This window comes from Pteropus vampyrus, unplaced genomic scaffold (genome assembly GCF_000151845.1).
Source record: "Pteropus vampyrus isolate Shadow unplaced genomic scaffold, Pvam_2.0 Scaffold56, whole genome shotgun sequence".
NCBI classification, from domain to species: domain Eukaryota; kingdom Metazoa; phylum Chordata; class Mammalia; order Chiroptera; family Pteropodidae; genus Pteropus; species Pteropus vampyrus.
Window position 1 is genome coordinate 2,802,031 of NW_011888837.1, and position 19,378 is coordinate 2,821,408.

The following is a 19,378-nucleotide window of genomic DNA, read 5'->3' on the forward strand; positions in this document are numbered from 1 at the left end:
TGGCGTGCTGCTTGAACTGATTAGTTTAGACGCCTTCCCCGAGTCCTCGCTACGGCGGGGATCAGCGGCCTGTCGAACAGGACAGAAGCCAAGCCGCCAGGTCACACACTCTAGGCCACCAGTCACCAGGCCGCACCTCCGCGAACGGTGCCCAGCCGGGGGCTTAGGTCTTGGCCCCGCCCCCTGGCGGTTACGTCCCCCGCCTACTTTGTAGCTCGATTCCCGGCCCCGCCTCCCGGCCTTGAGCTTAGCTCCTGGCCCCGCCCTGCATGGCGTCCCGGAACTCGCTGCTGGTGGGAACTGCTCTCCGCTGGGCCGGGCGGGGTGGGGGCGGAGCCCGGCCTGCAGCGGCGAGGACCCGTGCGGCGGGAGGTGGAGCTTCCGTTTGGAAGTCTAGGGTACGTGGCCTTGACTATGCCGGTCCGCAGCTTTTCGCTGCTCGGAGTTCGCCTGGGCCGAGTGCCGGCTGTGGGCGGGAGCGCGGCGCGGCTCTGCGGGGCGCCGGGCGCAGCTGGGCGCACGGTCCGGGGCTTTCGGAGCAGCAGAGTGAGGTAGGAGCACTTTCCAACGCTCGATCTCCGCGGGTCTGGCCGCTCCCGGGCGTGAAGCCGCTGGCCGTGGGAGGGGCGGCGGGGCTCGCGAGGTTCCGGGCAGCCCTGTGGCGCGGCGCCGGGCGAGGCCCGCCTCTGCTCAGAACCTGGCCTAGCGGGCAACGCGCGCGGATTCTTGCGGCCTCTAGTCGGGCGCCTGAGAAGTGTTGGGTCCTGGGCTCCGGCACCAGAACGTTCCGTCTTTGCAGCAGGTGCATTTGAGTGATTTAGGAAGACGTTTGAGGCCTCAGGAAAGGTGCCATAAAAACACAGAGTTTGCTTGTTCAAACGTTTCTTTTTGTTTTGGTTATTGTGTTCCGTAAACAAAGGAGTCAGCGTTGTCTAGATGGTTTACTAGCGTTTCCGAATTCCTTCGTTGGTGTCTTTTCCAGCTCTAAAATTCTTAATGATTTCACAAAATCAGACAGTAATCTTAATTTCTCAGCATTTTTCTGTATGGAGCTTCCTGAACCTCTTCAACCTAAGATTGAAGCGATCCATCTTAAATTCGCTGCATCTCTTTGGCTCTTGTTGCTGGCTAGTACATTGCAAAGACAGAACAGTACGGTTTTAACTCTTCTGTACAATGGTGCCCGGGAACACTTCCGTCACTTACTTGTTGTAGTTGCAAACTCAAACCTAAGAAGCTAAAAATATATTCCTTTGACCCAGAGCCAGTGAGTTCAGAAGAGATTCTGTTTTCAGACTTTCAGGGCTATTAGTAATGCGCTTTCACTGCCTTCTACATGGCCAGAAATGGTGTCTTAACTCGTATTTTTGTATCCACAATGCCCAACACAGTACTTGGAAGAAAGTAATGAACAGTAAGTAATGTGGAAACATAGCTACCGCTTATTTAATTTAAATAGATTAACTCTCTATTGTATGCATTTGAACCTTAGCCTTGAGTAACTGAAATAAAAAACATTTTCTATTATTTGTACGTAGTTTACTTTGAGTGTAGTTTCTAATGACTAGGTCTTCCACAAAGATATATGAGAAAATAACAATGATTCAGAGTTTGGTTGTGTTAAATTCTTTTGGTGCCTTAAAGATTTTGCCAGTTTGTTTGGAATTACCAACTCTACTACATAGGAAAAGGAAGTTCTGTAGAATTCTATTTGTCCTAAAAAATTGAAAGAATTATCTACTAGTCATTTTATCTATTTACTTAGATTTGTTTTTGTTTTTGTTTTGAATTTTAGGGCATCTTTCTAGGTTTTTGTTTTGAATTTTAGGGCATCTTTCTAGGTTGAGGATAACCTTTTTCAAATTGTTCAAGTTGATTAATTTCCCTTTGTCCGCTTGATAGAAACAACCAGGTCAACCCATCCTCTCTGTGTATATTGAGTGGTAGTCACCATAGTTACAACTTAAACATTTGATTGTAGCCACTTCATGCTCATATGCCCACACACCGGAATAATTCAGATTTTTAAAATTATATTTAATGGCCTCCTTATAATTTAAAATAGTTGAGTGTAGTAATTTTGGAAAGCTATTCTTAATATAAGAAGTATTACTTTTGACCCATTTGATGCAGATTATAACTGTATAAAAATAATACTTTCGGTAGATTTTTTTTTCTTTTTAAGGTAACACTAATTAAGTTAGGATAGGGTGGTATTTTGATACCCTCTTGGCACTGAAAACCATATATGAAGATGAGGTTGGCTGTAAGGTTGAGAAACACCTTTGGACTGATGGGTCTCGGGTGGGGAGGAATTCGGACAGTGTGTTGATGCTTATTGGTGTCTCTTTTCTCTTCTAGGACCAGCAGAGAGAAGAGATTCCATCTTCCAGAGGTCACCACTGTCTGCCTCCCCACTTGTCCCCATCCTCAGTCATCTTTTTTAATGTATAGTTGTCTAGTTCTTCATAGTGAATGTGGTTTAAATCTGACAATTCCTATTGACTCGAAATTTGCACCTTACTGTTTTCTTACTGAAAATTGCCTTTAAATTTGATAAACTCTTCCCCAAATATATTGACTGTTTTAAATTATTAGATTTATTACCAGTTTCTGAGATATATGGAGCCTTAAGAATGAAAAAGTATTTTTCATTATTTTTTCAATATTTTTACTAGATGCCTATAATAATGGAAAATATAAATACTTTTTAGTGGAGTTTTTTTTTTATATAACAAGTGTAATATCAAGAAATGTTTGACAGAATTTGAAAGTTACAAAATCTTGATGTATCATTTAATATTTTTCTCTGGTTTTTATTTAAGATTTGTAACGAGATTTTTTCCTATTTACTCATGAAAAATTAGATCTTATTGGAAGAAAATATATTTAATGTCAAAGAAATAAATAAGCGCTTCTATATGTTGCAGCTTAGTGTTTCTTGAAATGAATTACATATATAGCCAAAAAGTTGAAAATAAAATTCTTGGTGATTAATTTTTTTCCATTTGCCTTGCGATGTGAGGATTTTACAATCAAAATATTCTTGGGTTATAAACATCATATAAGACTTTGGCCCAGTGCTTTTCAGTATTTGGAGCTGGGCAGCAACCTATCTCATTTGGAGGAGAGGTCACAGACCTTGTACACTGTCTTGCTCAAAGCAGATTTGCAAGTATCCTACAACAGGGACTTCCCCAAACTCTGCTTTAGATCATCCTAATGACTAGCAAAGGCAGTTTCTCAAAATATTATTTTGTTGGCAAATATAATAATGTGGTTTTTGCATTTTAATGCCTTACCTATTCTAATAAAAATGAGATAAGATAGCTATCTGGTCACAATTTTGATTTCTAAGCAGTTCTTACATCATTTTAAATTAAAACCTAAAATGTTTCACCATTAGTGTCTTATATCTTAGTTTTATGTCTGTGTCCTAGTTGTTCAGAGAGTTTTCTCATTGAATGGATAATATGAAAAACAGAGACTAATATTAATCTTGGATTTTGTTATTCAATACATGTTTTTAGTAATAATTGAGCAATTTCTTTAATGACCTGAATCTTTGTTTTTCAAATGCTTTGAAGTTATGTTACCTTTTCATGTTGATACTTTGATGGGATGATAAAAACATCAGAGGAAAAAAGCAAAACACCAGTAATCTTTTCGTGGTCAAATGCTCTAATGGAATTCCATGGAGCTCAGTAAAGATTTTTAAAATAGTTTGGCTTAGAGATGATTAAATTGTGGAGGGAGGTTTAAGGAGATGGGAGCTTGAGTGAGATTTGAATTGTCAATGAGTGGGATAAATTAATGGTTAGTAATAAATGAAATGTACTATTGAGAAGTGCAATTTGGACCAGAAAAGACATACTAAAAGATGAGAAAACTTTGTGGTCAGAATGGACCATAGTCTAAATCTAAGTAAGTAATTGTCAAAATGTCAAAGATCTCAGAGTTAGATATTATGAAAGAATGCTTTTGGGGCTGCTCCACTTAAAATTACACCATAAGCATTTTCTGTTTGCCATTGTTTTGGTTAATGTTTTATTGGCTGTGTCATATTACATTATGTCAATTAGCCATAACTTAACTTAATCATCTTGCTATTGTTCAATGTCTAGCCCTGGGAACATATGAAATAATTTACTCTCAGAGTCTGGTCATGTTTTTATCAACATCATACCAACCAGGTTTATTCACTTAATGATCTGAACTGTACCTACGTATAATTACTCTCATTAAAGAGAACTGAGAGACTATCCAAAGATTCATAATTCTAAAGTGAGGGCATAAATATAGTTTAAAATAGATGACCCTCCCCTCCTTCTCTCTTGGGCTATTTATGATTAATTTTGTGGTGAATATCATCTTGCCTTTAAGTAATCCAATTGTATTATTGAAAAATAAATTTGATTAATACTTAATGAACCCTTCCTTTATTAAATACTGAGATTTTTCACATTAGTATATCCTTTAATCCTCACAATAACTGAAGGAAATAGATACTCTTCTCAATTACAGATTGGGAAATTAAGGCCTAAATACATTAATTTGTCTAAGTTAGCACAGTAAATAGATAGTGAAGATGGCGTTTGAAGATGCAGTTTGAACGTGCATGAACTACTTAGTGCCTATCTCTACAAGCAATTTGTAATTGTTAACATATCTCTCTATTGCTTTTCCTCTTTTTGGAAATATTTATTAAATCTTATAGGACTTTTTTGAATCAAGAAAGCTAATTTTGCATTTAATCTTAAATATTTTGTTGTCAGGATTCCTTAATGCAAGGTATTTCTTAACCTGGGACTTTATGCATAGAATTTAGGTGATCCATAAATTTAGATGGGAGGTGACTAACCTCTAACACTGACCTCTAATAAATTTAGCATTTTCTTCAATTGTGAATTTGGCAACAAACCACAGTAATACTAACAGTGTGTGTGATGTTGCCAATAAAAACCACAGATATTTTAGTACCATAGAGGTGATGACAGAGATCTCAAAATATCATATGTACTTGTCACTACTTTGATATTATGGTAGTTATTAGACCTGCCACTAGATTATTATTTAATGCTTAAAAAAAATGCTTGATAACTATATTTCAATAAAACTGGTATTTTATATTAAGCATTTAAAAAGATTATTCTGAGATTCAACTGACTGCCCAAGCGTTCCCATGGTCCAAAGCTTAGCATCTAAGATTCTGAAAAAGCATGGATGTTGTTTAGGTAGCTACTGTCTTCTAATTTACAGGTTAGGGTCCTGAAAGAATTAAGTTACAAAATTGAGTAACAGAATCATTCATAATGAAAACTTGGTTTACTTTTTATTGATGTATGAAAGTATAATTTCTGATAAAATTACTTCAAGGTGTAAGTGAAGTATTTAGGATGTGAAATGAAATGTTTTTAAAAGGCCAGAAACTTAATATTTCAGTATTCATGTACTTTAAAAACATTCCTGTACTTTGGAAGGCTCCTTAGTACAAGTGATTGACTTTATTCCATATGTAATTTTGCCCTTTTTCCTTTGGGTTCAATTTCTATTGTACTCTTAGTTCCAACTCAGAATCTCCAAGTTATGCTCTAATATACAAAGCAATTAAACTCTTAGGACTCAAGGAGAAATTTGAATTACTAATGATTGTATTAGGCTTTTCCATAAAACAGTTCTCATAAAACAGTTGCAGCTCTAAAGTTGTGGTTGAAAATGAGACTGAAACCTAGATGCAGAAGTGAGATGTCAAGTATTCAAATTAAAAATACACTGTTAATCTTGCATAGATTTTATTTTACTATGTTGTGAAGGATTATCTTGATATACAAGAGAAGTCATGAATTTTTTTCCTGTTTTCCTGCTTTAGGTAATTTAATACTTCATTTAGTTATAATAACCATAGATTAGGATGGTTGCAGTTTATTTTCTGGAAAATATAGGTAAATGAACAAACTCATAGAAACAACCCTAAATATTGATGACTTTCTGGTCCCATACTACTCCTGGTTATCTGAATATGTCTTCATCTATTACTTAATAAAAACTGGGAGAAAGAGCCATTTTTGCAAATCAGCCAATTAACTCTTAGCCAAATCCTTTTATGTAGTCAACTGGGAACATTCTTATTGTATAGATGAAACTGCATGCCTTCCAGTGTAGTTAAAGTGACCTGTCCAACCTCATAGGTGCTAACTGTGAATCAAGGCTGACTGACACTCAGGACTTCTTGGGGTGGGTAATTTGTGATTTGTACTGCATTGCGCTGCCTTGCTACTCATCCCCATTCCTCTCATGATTTATTGCTTCCTAAGGAAGCCATGTTTGGTGTTAGCCCAACAATTGAGGGAGAATAAAATACTGAAAGGAGTGCTCCTTGTCCTGCCTTCTGTGCGGGTCACTTGCAACATTTCTGCCTTTTCAGGAAATGCACCTGAGCAAGTAACGATAGGGTACGTTGTGTGAAAGATATCCAAGGGATCGACTTGACTACACTTTTGATGTGTATTAGTGGCAATGTGACTAAAATTTTTTGACCAAACCAGCACATTTTTAAGAATAAAAAGAGACATTAATGTAATGAAAATGATGTATTTAGAATAGTTATTGACTAACAAATATATATTAGTGGACCTGTAAAAGTTCTCTTCAAAACTATTTTCCAAATTAATATTTTACAAGGTAATATATAGTTATACATTAAAACAATTTAAAAATTTTATCTTAATTTTATATTTAATTTTTTAAATTATGTGAATGTTAATATTTAACACACGTCAAATTCTTGGTACATATTCACATACTTGAATCAATTTCTTAGGCATAGCTTCCTTTAACACGTTGATACTGATAATTTTCTGAAAAAAAATCTTATTTTAAAAATCTTAATTTAAAAATCAGATTTACTGTAGGTTTCTTAAAAGTTGAAAATTACTCTTTAGAAAGTAGTATTTTTAGTTTTAAAGTACTTTCGCTATAGATGCTAAAGCACCTCATAAGCTCAGAGCAAACTCTGCTGACTGGAACAGTCTCAATTCTAGTTTTTTTCATATTGAAATGTGAAGATATTTTAGCCTAAATGTTTTCTCAGACACTATCTTTGTGTCTCCTTTCAGTATACCTTTCTTTGACAGATACTTAAGAAGATAAAGTCATTAAATAAATTATTCCGATTTATGATTTTTAAAATATTTTGCCATATGTAGTTGAAGTAAAATTATAGAGCTTCTCAATTATATTCTATTACATTATGAAATATAAATTTATTCAGTGAAAAATAGGAGCTCTGTCAAAAGATTCTTCCCACAAATTGGAATATTTTGATTGAGATTATAGATATATTTGTTTACTAAAGCTGTCATAAGCAAAGTACCACAGAAAGATGGCTTAAAACGACAGAAATTTATCCTCACACTTACGGAACCTAGAAATCTGAAATCAAGGTATCTGCAGAGCCATGGTTTCTCTCTTAGCCTCTTGTTGCATGCAGTCCTTGGTTTTCCTTAGTTTATAGCTGCATAAATTCAATCTCTAATTCTATGGTTACATGGCTATCTTCCCTGTATGTCTTAACATGGAGTTCTCTGTGTATGTGTCCCTGTGTCTCTTCTTATAAGGACAGCAATTATATTGGATGAAGGGCCCCCTCCAGTATGACCTCGTACTATATCTTACATCCGCAAATACCTTATTTCCAAATAAGGTCATAGTCACAGGTACCAGGCATTAGGATTTGAACATATCTTTTGAGGGGGACACAATTCAACCCATAACAATGGACTTTCAAAATTGCTTATATATTGTTTGAACTATCATTGTTTAATTAGTTCAGTTCTTCCCTTGCTTTCGAAGGCATAAATTTCTGTAAGCTTTGGTTTCAGTAATTGCAATTCAGTAAAAGTTTCAAATCTTAAGTGCCCCCCACCCCCACTCCTTGGTCTGTTTTTCAGATAATGTTGATTAACAATTTCCAACAGATTTTAAACAAAACAATAATTGTAGGCCTTTAGGTTGTTTTATAAAATAATTTTTCAAACATTTCTGAAATCTGATGCTGACAATGAAGATAGAATACTTTTTTCCATGATAAAATATTTTTTGTATTCAACATAAACATCAATAGTTTTGTAATTTACAATAACTTTATACAGTGCTTGTTAATTTTGTAATCAATTTATATTTTATTTGTTTATTATAGATTGTACACAGTTATGGATAACATATGTCTCATGACCAGTTTCAAGTACATATGCTTCATAGGTTTCTTTATGACAGCTGCCCCCCTATCAGGAATACTAGAGTGAGGACTCTGAGAGTGCTGGGGGCCTAACCTAGTGGTTCTTAACTGGGGCTCGGCAGAAACACCTTACAGGTGTTTTAATGAAACATTGGAATTTTTAGATCTAGTCTGTTGAGAGTCTTAAAAAGATCCTGGCAATTTCTTAGCCAGTCTGTCTCATCACCTGTGAATCTTGTGTTCTGTGACAGAAAATTTTGTCAGAGTTGGTGGAAGTTTTCTTAAGACACAAAAAGTGCAAACTCTAGAGGCAAAAATGATTGAGTCTTACATTAAAGAACTTTTCATCAAAAATAACAATAAAATAAGTGAAAAGACAAGCCACTTACTGGTTATACTTGGTACATTGCTATAAGATTAGTGTTCAGAATGTATAAATTACTACACAAATTAGATACAGATTAATAATCCATTAGAAAAATGGTTAAAACAGATGAACAGTCATTCCATAGAAGAGGAACTCCAAATGACCAATAAACCTATGAGATGTCTAACCTCTAGTAATTAGGGAAATGTATATTAAAACCACAATGGAATGCCATTTAATTGGTTAAATTAAAAACTTTGACAGTATCAAGGAAGTAGAGCAATAAAAGCTCATATACCACTGGTGGGCTCGTGAGCTAGTGTAACCATTTTGGAAAATAAGGTGGCATAAATTGAACACCTATGTGTCCTATAATCCAGTAATTCCATCCATTGCTGGCTATATATACCTTAGGGAAATAGATATTTGTAGTGTGTATAATATATATTACTTTTAATACATGTTATATCTAATGTTCAGAATACAAACATTAGATTAAATGATAAAGAAAAGCAGTGGAATTATAAACCAAATTTCAGGATAGCGTTTAATTATGGAGACAATAAGTTTAGATAGGGGAGGGTTATACAGATGATTTCAGTGATTATTGTAATATTTCTTTTTATTAAACTGGGTGGTAGTTTTAATTGTATTATTTTTCCTTTTCATATGTTTTATAGATATTTTGCATCTACTCGCTTTTAATATAATTCAAGAAGACCTATTTTGATATCATTTAAAAAGCATTTTAAGACAGATAAATATCTTGAATGCTACCTATCTCACCATTTTATTTTGCTTATTTCTTTTAAATATTTAGCCATATGCATGCATATTTTAAGTCATAGTTATGTACCTACAATTTTTCATTTCATCTCTTCGCTTTATACAATGAATATTTTCAAATATTGCTGTTTTTATAATTATTATTTTCAGTGGCCATATAATTAAAAAATTATAATACAATAAAAACATTTAATGCTTTGCTAATTTCACAAATATTTAATAAACACATACAATGTGCAAATACTCTGTTAGGTGTTAAGGATATCCGTAAATATAAACTACCTGCTCTACCCAGCTTAGAGTACAGAAGGAGAGACAGAAATTTTAACGAGGAGTTAAGGTGCTATAAAAAGCTAAGGGCAGAATGCTGTGGGAGCTCACAGCAGAGGCAGTTCCCCAGGTCAGAGTCTCTTCAAAGCTGAGACTTGAGGAATGTGTGTAAGTAAAGGAAGAACAGGCTTGGTAGGGAGGTTAGAGAGGTGAGAATGAGAAGGAAGAGTGTTTCAGGTCAAAGGAATAGTATATGTGAAGGCTCAGATATGAGGAGAACCTGGCACAGGTGATAAATCAAAATGCAGCTGTGTGTAGTGTGGGACTTGATGAGTGCTATATTCTTTAGAAATGAGGCTAAAGAAAGCCCATGCAGGGATTTGAAGCTACAGGAAATTTAGATTATAGTTAAATCTCTCTTTTCTCAGTTTTTCAGATCAAAATTTCGAAGCCATATTTGACCTGTTCTTTTTCTCACACCCTGCACCCAATCTCAGTACATTCCAGTGGCTCTACCTCAAAATAGATTCAGAATCAGACTACTTAGCACCTCCACTACTACCCTACTTCCCCAAGCCACCGTTGTCTCTTCTTCCCTGAAGGTTCCTTCCTATGTGATCTCACATCCCACTACTTATCTGACCTCATGTCCTGTCCTAGTTACTTGTTCTTTCCACTGTAGCCACTGTCCCTGCTTCATCAAACATGCCTGGCATGCCTTTTCCTAAAGAGCATGTACTTCCCTTTGCCTAAAACTCTTTTCTCCAAATAGCCACGTGACATATTTCCTCATTTCCTTCATTTTTAGACAAATGTCATCTGATTAAGCAGAGAAGTGACACCTTAACCCACCTCTATAAAATGGCAACTCTGGCCTCCAGACATGGTCTTTCCCTCCATTTTTCACACGATATGTTAAATAGTTGCTTTAAAAATTTGCTTATGTCTTCTTCAACTACAAAACTACAATATAGTTTTTATGAAAGTGGACAGTTTGTTTTGTGCACTATTTATGTTTCCAGTGCCTAGAATAGCACCTGGCACATAGAAGGTAAACAATATGTATTAATAAACAATGGACATGTAGTAAGGGGTTTTACTAGGAAACTGACATGATTATATTTGGAAAATCACTGGCTTCAGTGTGGAAAATGGATTGGCAGAGATCAAGACTTGAGCCAGGGAGAACTCTTAGGAGCTGTATGCTTCTGTGGCAGTACATTTGAATTCTTGCTGATATTTAACATACATGTTGAAAAAAAATCTCATTTGTTTATGCACTAAAGACTATGCGAGCTAGATAATGTGTGTGTTTACCAGTTACAGTCATCTTTCCATTGGGATTCCACTCATTTCAGGTTGCCGCATTTATTCTTATTGTGTCTCCTGCAGAGCCAGGCTTGTTGAGGCTTTGCAGTGACTGAGGAATCAATGGGATTCGTCAGCTATTACCAAAAATGCTCAAAATTCCATTACATATTGGGTGGCAGTCTTATGGGTGTTTACCCATAAACATCAACCAAGCCAGGCTATATCAAGACAGCTATAATTAGCAAGCTAACTTAGCACCTCACTGCTATAATGTAAAGTAAGTCCTGTGGCCCTCAATATACAGGGTACAGCAAAGTTTAATCTGTATATTGTCTTTTTTGGAAGCTAAGAATCAGTTTACACCATTGTCATGTCTGATATTCTCAGGGTCACACAGCTTTGTAGTGTCTAGTCCATAATTATTCTGGATTTTGTTCAGTGACTGCCAGTTTTACCATAGGCTATGAAGAAATTATTGTGTTTAACAGAATCAACTAATAAAACATGTCAGCAACAGCACTACTATTCATGTGCTATAAAATGTAACATGGAGTTCAGGTGGCTTTGTATTTCAAAATATGAATGTATGTTCTTTAAGAGTGAATTCTAGCATATTAACAGATAAACCTGCTTCTACAGTAGAATATTTTACCCTGATGAATATTATTGACACAATTTAATTTATGGAAAGTGTTTTTATTACCTTTTAGATATGAGTCATGCTGGAATTAGTTGCTATATCTGCAACCCTTAATATTTGATAATATAGGAGGTATTTATTCTCTTAGTATTAAAAGGCCACTTAATGAAAAATGAGCACCAGAAAGTCATAATAAATAGTGAAACACATTTGATATTTAATCTTGAAAAATAAACTTTAAACTCAAAGTAAGTGTATTTTATCTTGATTTCCTATCATTGTATTATGTACTAATTACCAACATGTACAAGACACAAACTATGAAAACTCAAGGAAAAATAGTATCCTGAATAGCCCTCTATATTAAAGAATTTAAATTTGTAATTTTAAACTTTCCCACAAAGAAAGCTCCAAGACTAGATGGCTTCACAGGTGAATTCTACCAAACATTTAAGGAATAAATAATGCCAATTCTATAGAAACTTTTCTGGAAATTTGATGAGGATGGAATACTTTCTAACTTATCCAATGGAGGTATCATCACCCTGACAGAAAAACCATACAAAGTCATTACAAGAAAATAAGACTACTGACAAATACCTTTCAGGCACATGGATGTAAAAACATTAACAAAATTTTAGATAAAATCCACAATGTCTGGAAAGGATAGGTACCCATCATGACCAAGTGAGATTTATCCCAAGAATGCAAGATTGGTTTAACATTTGAAAATCAGTCAATGTAATTCATCATATTAAAAGACAAACCAAAACATATGATCATCTCAGTAAATACAGAAAAAAGCATTTGACAGTATCCTGATACAAAGTCTTATCAAACTAGGAATAAAACTATATCACAGAACTAAATACATAACCTGAACTAATAACATTTCTAGAAAGAAACATTGGAGAAAACCTTTCTGACCCTAAATTAGGTGAAGATTTCTTATACCCAACACCAAAAGCATGATCCATAAAAGGAAGAGTGACTGAAGTACATCAAAATTCAAAACTGATCTTCCAAAGAAACAGAATGAAAAGGCAAAACACAGACTAGGAAGAAATACTTCAAATCATATATCTGACTCAAATCTAGGATATATGAAGAACTCTCAAAACTTCAATAATAAGGAAATTATTAAATAATGGAGAAAATATTAAATAAGATTCACCAAAGAAAATAGACATGAAAATATATTCAACATAATTATTCATTATAGCAATGTAAATTAAAACCACACTGAGTTACCACATATAGAATGTCTAAAATTTAAACGACTGACCATACTAAGAGATGACAAGTATGTAGAGCAACTGGAACTCTAAAATGTAAAATGGTACAGCCACTTTTGAAAATAGGATGATAGTTTCTTATAATTTAAACATATATCTACCATATGATTCAGCTATTCCACTGCTAGATATTTGCTCAGGAGAAATGAAAGTATATGTGCATACAATGACTTGTACGTGAAAATTTATAGCTGCTTTATTTATCATGACTGAAAATTGGAAACAACCCAAATATCCATCAACAGTTGAATGGATAAACAAATTTTGATATATCCATAACAATGGAAAACTACTCAGCAAAAAAAAAAAAGAAATGAACTATTTATAAATGCAACAACATTAAAGAATCTTAATTAAGTTCAGTGAAAGTAGCTGAATAAAAGAGTACATAGTACATGATTTCATTTTTATAAAATTCATGATAATACAAGCTAATATAGTGACAGAAAGCAGATCAGTGTTTGCCTGTGGATGGAGTGGGTGCATGGCAGGGACGTGGAATGGTAAGATTACACAGGGATACCAGGAAACTTTTGGAGGTGATGGATATGTTCATTTTCTTGATTGTGGTGATGGTTTCCAGGTATATAATTAAGACATCAAATTATATACTTTAAATGTGCAGTTTATTATATGTCAATTATGCTTCAATAAGTCTGTTACAAAATTAAGAGTGGAGCAAGAGTATTACACTGAATTTACCTTGACCTTTCATATCTTGAAATCTATTAAATTTTTAGTGAAAAGTTGACATAATTAGGATCAAAGGTAAAGTTTACTTCTAATTTTAACATCTAGTTGTAATTGTATTGTCTCACAATCAGTTCTTTACTCAGTTAATCATTTACCTAGGGTTATGGTTGTTATTAAAATATACCTGTGTGTTGAACTGAAGAAGTAGTTTCAAACGTGGTCATGCACGAGAATACCTGTGGGAAACTGCTAGACGTGCAGATTCCCAGGCTTCACCCTCTAGGGATTCGGAATCATGGATGTGGTCTTGGGGTCTGGGAATCTGCAAGTTTAGCAAGCTTCTCGGGAAATTTTGATGCACATATCCATAGACCACATTCCAGAATCACTTTGTATCAGTACATCGTATACATCGAAATTATATGAACCTGGTGAACACCATGGACCACTGGGGCCAGATGAGATCGCATATTCTTGATGTGGCTCTACCTGTAAGTACATCAATCTGTTAGGGCCGCAAGTTTGCATTTTGTATGTTGGCTGATATTCATGGTACCCACCCTTGTTAGAAAATAAAAATGTATACAGATACTAGAAAGAATTAAGGTACTGTAAGATTTTCCTTTTCTCTTTTTCTTTTTTTGCTTCTTCTTCCTCCTCCTCCTTTTCCTTTTCTTCACACTATTCATTGACCTGTATTTGGCATTTTGTATAATAATCATGTGCTACAGATCATGCTTTCACTAGACCTTTCAATATCGAAAGGACAGGGGCAGCAGGAAGAAGGAAGCATCTTATACTTTATCGAGTACCTTTAAGAAATAAACACATAGTAAGCGTAACATAATTCACCACTCTTAAGTTTGGTATCATGGAGAGCAGACAAGCCTTCCCATAGTGCATTTCTTTGTACACTTCCAGAGACAGATTTCTGTCATCTATCAAAGTATAGCACTTCTTACCTTCTCAAGTACTAGTATAAACTTCCAGGAAGGAATGTTCTGTGCAGTTTTTCGATTAGAGCCGTGGTGTTGGGTAGCAACTGAACCATCTGCTTACTCACTTGGTCCCCACAGTAATCAATCCAAAGCATGGCAAGACTGGCAGCTGTTGTCACAGTTGTTCTAGGGCTGTGGAATAAAATTTTTCCTTCAGTAAGAGTTATGTGATACAGAGCTTATTACTTCAGGGTCTTGTACGGGATAGAGTAACTAAGAATGAACAGACTTAGCCTTAGGGTCTCAAGACTGTGGAGCCACATCTATACAATATGGCCCAGGGCTTTGAAGATGAGTGCCAGTTTTAACTAGACTGCTGATCTGCCTCTTCTGAAAAAACAGAGAGCCTTTAATAGAGCGAATATTGTAGTCCAGATCTTGTAGTCCAGAGTATGTGGTTCAATCATTTAAAATATATAGATATGAATGTTATAAAGAAATGTATAATATAAGTAGATTATAATACAGATAAAAAGCAGAGTTGGAAACTTTCACAAAATTATAAATATATTTATGAACCTGAAAAATGGTGCCAAATAGACTTGGAAAAAAAATTGAATTTTGGTTGCTCACTTAGACAATCACAGATGTTTTATTCACTTTTGTATCTTACACTTATGTGGTCAATATTCCTTATTGTCTTTTTACTACTATATTTATTTTTTTTGTTTTTCATAGACACGATGCCATTATTATCTCAGGAACTGAGATGGCCAAACAAATTCAGAAAGAAATACAGCGAGGAGTAGAATCGTGGATTTCCCTTGGGAACAGAAGACCTCACCTCAGCATCATTTTAGTGGGTGATAACCCAGCAAGCCATACATATGTCAGGAAGAAGATCAGAGCTGCCTCTGCTGTAGGTAGGGATATTTTAGTTGTGCTTGTTACTAAATAATTTTTTTTTGATTTTACCTCAAAGTAATAATATGAATAATAACTAAAATAAATGCTCTTTGAATAACATGTATTATATTATTATTATAGATTATTTAGTTACCTAAGTTTATATTCATTTCTTACTCTTTTCCCTTAAATTCCTTATTGAATCAATTCAGTGTGATTTCAGATCTTATGGTGAGATGTGAGGAGAAAACTTTATATTTAAAGACCTCATTTTTATTACATTTGCTTTAATTAGATATAAATCTGGCCAATTCACTCTTTCAAACATGGCTTGATAATGGTGGTGGTGCTATTGGTGTTTTTACTGTGTTCAAATTCACTAATAGTTTATCACAAATAAATGCAATTTGCCACATAGGGTAGTGGGCCACAGAATGTGTGTGAATCATGAGAAAGCATCTGATGGTGCCTTAAACATCATTTTGTAGAAGAGACTTTCTTTACAGTGGGATAAGAGCATAGGAAACCAATTACACACTGTGTATGTAATACACCATTAATGAAAAATACACATCTTTGTTAGTCAAGTGACTTTTTGTGCTTGTTTTCTTCCAGGTATCTGCAGTGAGATCATTCTAAAATCAAAGGATGTTTCTGAGGAAGAACTTTTGGACATAACTGATCAATTGAACATGGATCCAAGAGTCAGTGGTATATTAATTCAGTTGCCACTGCCAGGTATTTAATGCTCTTCTATATGGTTTGGTTAGGAGAAAGGGCATCTTTCAGCATTATATCATGATACTGCAAGAAATTATAAAATATGTTCAGAAGGGGACGAGCTATTGTACTAACATTTAATAGGTGACAATTTCTGAATGACATGCTTACAATGACTGAAATTATGAAAGAAAAATTTAGGCATTCATAATACATGCAGTCCTTGTTTTCATAATAATGCAAGACCATGAAAATGTGTATGCTGAAGCTGGCCTGGGCAAAGCGATCTTAATAATCAAGGGCAAAAATAACAATTGTTCTAGGACTTTTAAAATGTCTTCTCAAAACAATGAAAACTCTTACTGTGGTTTATAAATGAAGAGAGAAATAAAAAAAATAGTAAGACTAATATTTGTTAAGTGCACTATTATTTAAAACAGAAAAATTGAGAATTAAAGTGTTTTATTTCTTTGCAAAAAATTTGTCAAGAGGAGTTTGAACAGTACTTGCCTTCTCATCATATAACTTATGGAGCAAGCATCTTTTCTATGCCATGGTGACTTGAACTGTTACATTCCTTTCCAAGTTTGGATCAGCTTCTGTTTTTTGTACTTTGTATTTCAAAGTTGTGAAATATCTCTCAATTTCTCTAGTGTGAAGTTTTATGCTGGCATCACTTCCTCTGGGACTTTATCATTTTTTTGTCACAGTAACTCTCCTCATCAATGTTCATAAATTTGCCTGCTCTAAATTCCTGTGCCTGCAAAGCTTTATCACTTTCAAAGGAAGCAGTGTTAAGATTCCAGGGTCATCTATTTTATGTACGATCCACTTATATTCAGTTTGAATTCAATTAGCAGTGACTTTAGATTGTTTTTCACTTTCATAGTTCTTACCTTCATTCTGGCCTGTCTCCCCTTTCTTTGCTTGGTTATTGCCATTTTCAGATCTATTCACATCCAATGTCGCTTCCAACTTCATCACATTTCATTTCTTTACTGCACTTTCATCTTTATGGGCTAATTCCCTCTGTCAATTATCTACTTTTGTGAAATGTCATGTGAATTAATCACTGGTAGACAAAGGAGGCAACAAGCTTTGCTATCTCTGGTGCGAACCGAATAACAAATGTGCATTGACCAATGATTGATGGACTTTGTAAGAAGTGACAGGTTGGTCACTGCTCATGATGCAACATCTCTAATTTACGTAGTAATTTGTAGACCAAAGAGCCAGCAGCTCTTATATAATTACAATTAATATACCATGATAAATGACATTTGAACTGTGTTGTTGGAGGACTGGTAGTGGTTAACTAGTTGTGGCTCTGCAATTTGTGTATTTTTCAACTGAGCAAACAAGGACTGCTGAGCTAGTATAAGTTACAGTAGTTTAGTGCTTCTGTAAGTTTTGACTTGCAGAAAGTAAAACTGTATGATGCTTTGCATGGGATTTTACATGGTATTAATATTTAATTTATCCAACAATATAATTTAATATCTTAGAATATGGTATAATTTTTATGCTGATTAAATTGCACCAAAAATTCACATTTCTAATTTTAATTCTAATATGGCTACATTAAAAAAAATCATAAAGTTAGAAAGGATTTTAGAAGCTATCAAGGTTTCCCTCTGAGAAAAATATTTCTGTTAGATAATACTATAGATTCATCATGTTAAAATTAGTATACTGGTTTATCCCTTTTAGAACCAGAAAAGAAATTCAACACATACAACACCTTCATTTCATGTCATAAGAAATTGAGGTCTATAAAATAACAGGGGTTTGTTAATATCACAGATCTGTCTGAGAAATCTTGGCAGTGGGTTTAAACCCAATTGTTTGGCTCATGCAAAAATAGAAAACAACAGTCTTTTTTGTACTATATTTGCCAAGCAATCTACTTATAGTTTGTAGTTTTTGAAATTTCCTCCATTTGCATTTGTACTACATTCAAATAGTTATATGAAATGTCTTAAATTTCCAAATAACTATATTTGACTTAGTCTGTCTTAAAAATTAAATTTATATCTGTAGAAATTTTACCCCTTTGTGGGCAACATTTCCTCATTTGGTGAATTTATTTGCAATATGCCACTAGATGGCACTGATGATCTATCTGTACTAAAATTGCTTGAGCCCTGTGTTTGTTCATTTTAGAGGGGAAGCGTAGAGCCGTGGTGCTAACAAATATCTGGGTTCTCTGAGAAAAGGCAATTTTCAGTTTAGCTGAAAAGCCAATAATATACAAAATAATAGTGGCTAACATTTGTTGCACTGAGCATTTATGTCAGGCACTTTACATTTATTAACTCATCGAATCCTCACAATAATCTTGTGAGGTTGGAGCTATTATTATGCATATTTTACTGATAAGGGATTTGAGGCACAGAGAGGTTAAGTAACTTCCCTCAAGGTCACAGAGCTGGTAAGTAATTGCATTGAGATCTGAATCCTTGTAGACTGGTCACTCATGGCGTTACTTTGGACCATTACATTAGTATCCGCACCAGCGTGTCTATGTTAGCTAGTGATAACTAAGTGTGCTTATTATGTGGCAGGTATTCCTTTATATGTATTATTTTATTTAATCTTCAAAACAGCTTTATGAGTAGGAATTATCATCTTCATTTTACAGACAAGGAGACTGAAACACAGAGGTTAAATGAATTGTCCAATATTACCTGCTAGTAAATGGTAAAGCCAGGACTCGAATCCAGTCAGTCTGATTCCAGAGCCTGCCCTCTTAACCTATATTAACCTGTTACATTAGTTAACTTAATTTTTAACCTTATTAACCTACATTATACTACCTCTCTGAGCATTATATCACATATGTTTCAAACATTATATACAAGGTCCTAGCGCACGTAACCACCATCTCCACAAGAATTATTTTAGTGATCTTCTATCTGTTCACTCTGCTTTCCACCCTTATAAACTATATTTTTTTATGGCTTTACCCTGCTTAACACTGATATTTCTCTTATTCATAATTTCTTTTTGGTAAGATTTGAAAATGATAGCAATGAGTAAAAACAGATATTAAATATACTATCCCTCCTGAAGTGGTTTGTGTCTTATTTTAGTAATCATATAGTTAGTGAGTGATACATTCTTGCTAGCAGAAGATGCCATTCAGCTATTGATATACACAGTCTCAATTTGTAATCTGGCCTTACGATTTATTGGCTGTTATTTAACTGATGAATC

The 19,378-nt window shown here is 34.7% G+C and overlaps 1 protein-coding gene across 4 annotated transcripts in view; it reads left to right on the forward strand.

Annotated features, from left to right (window-relative positions):
* Nucleotides 1–361: 361 nt before the first annotated feature.
* The window catches only part of MTHFD2L (methylenetetrahydrofolate dehydrogenase (NADP+ dependent) 2 like), a 123,780-nt gene continuing 104,763 nt past the window's right edge, over nt 362–19,378 (forward strand). Inside the window, exons 1-4 of one of the 4 annotated variants that reach the window (XM_023530866.1) lie at nt 379–398; nt 2,362–2,448; nt 15,275–15,459; nt 16,058–16,180. In XM_023530866.1, coding sequence (XP_023386634.1) covers nt 15,306–15,459; nt 16,058–16,180 — 277 coding nt within the window. In that variant the 5' untranslated portion in view covers nt 379–398; nt 2,362–2,448; nt 15,275–15,305. Of the gene's footprint in view, nt 552–974; nt 1,415–2,361; nt 2,449–15,274; nt 15,460–16,057; nt 16,181–19,378 lie in introns of those variants that run through there. The other 3 variants (XM_023530864.1, XM_011360532.2, XM_023530865.1) reach the window with 3 other exon arrangements.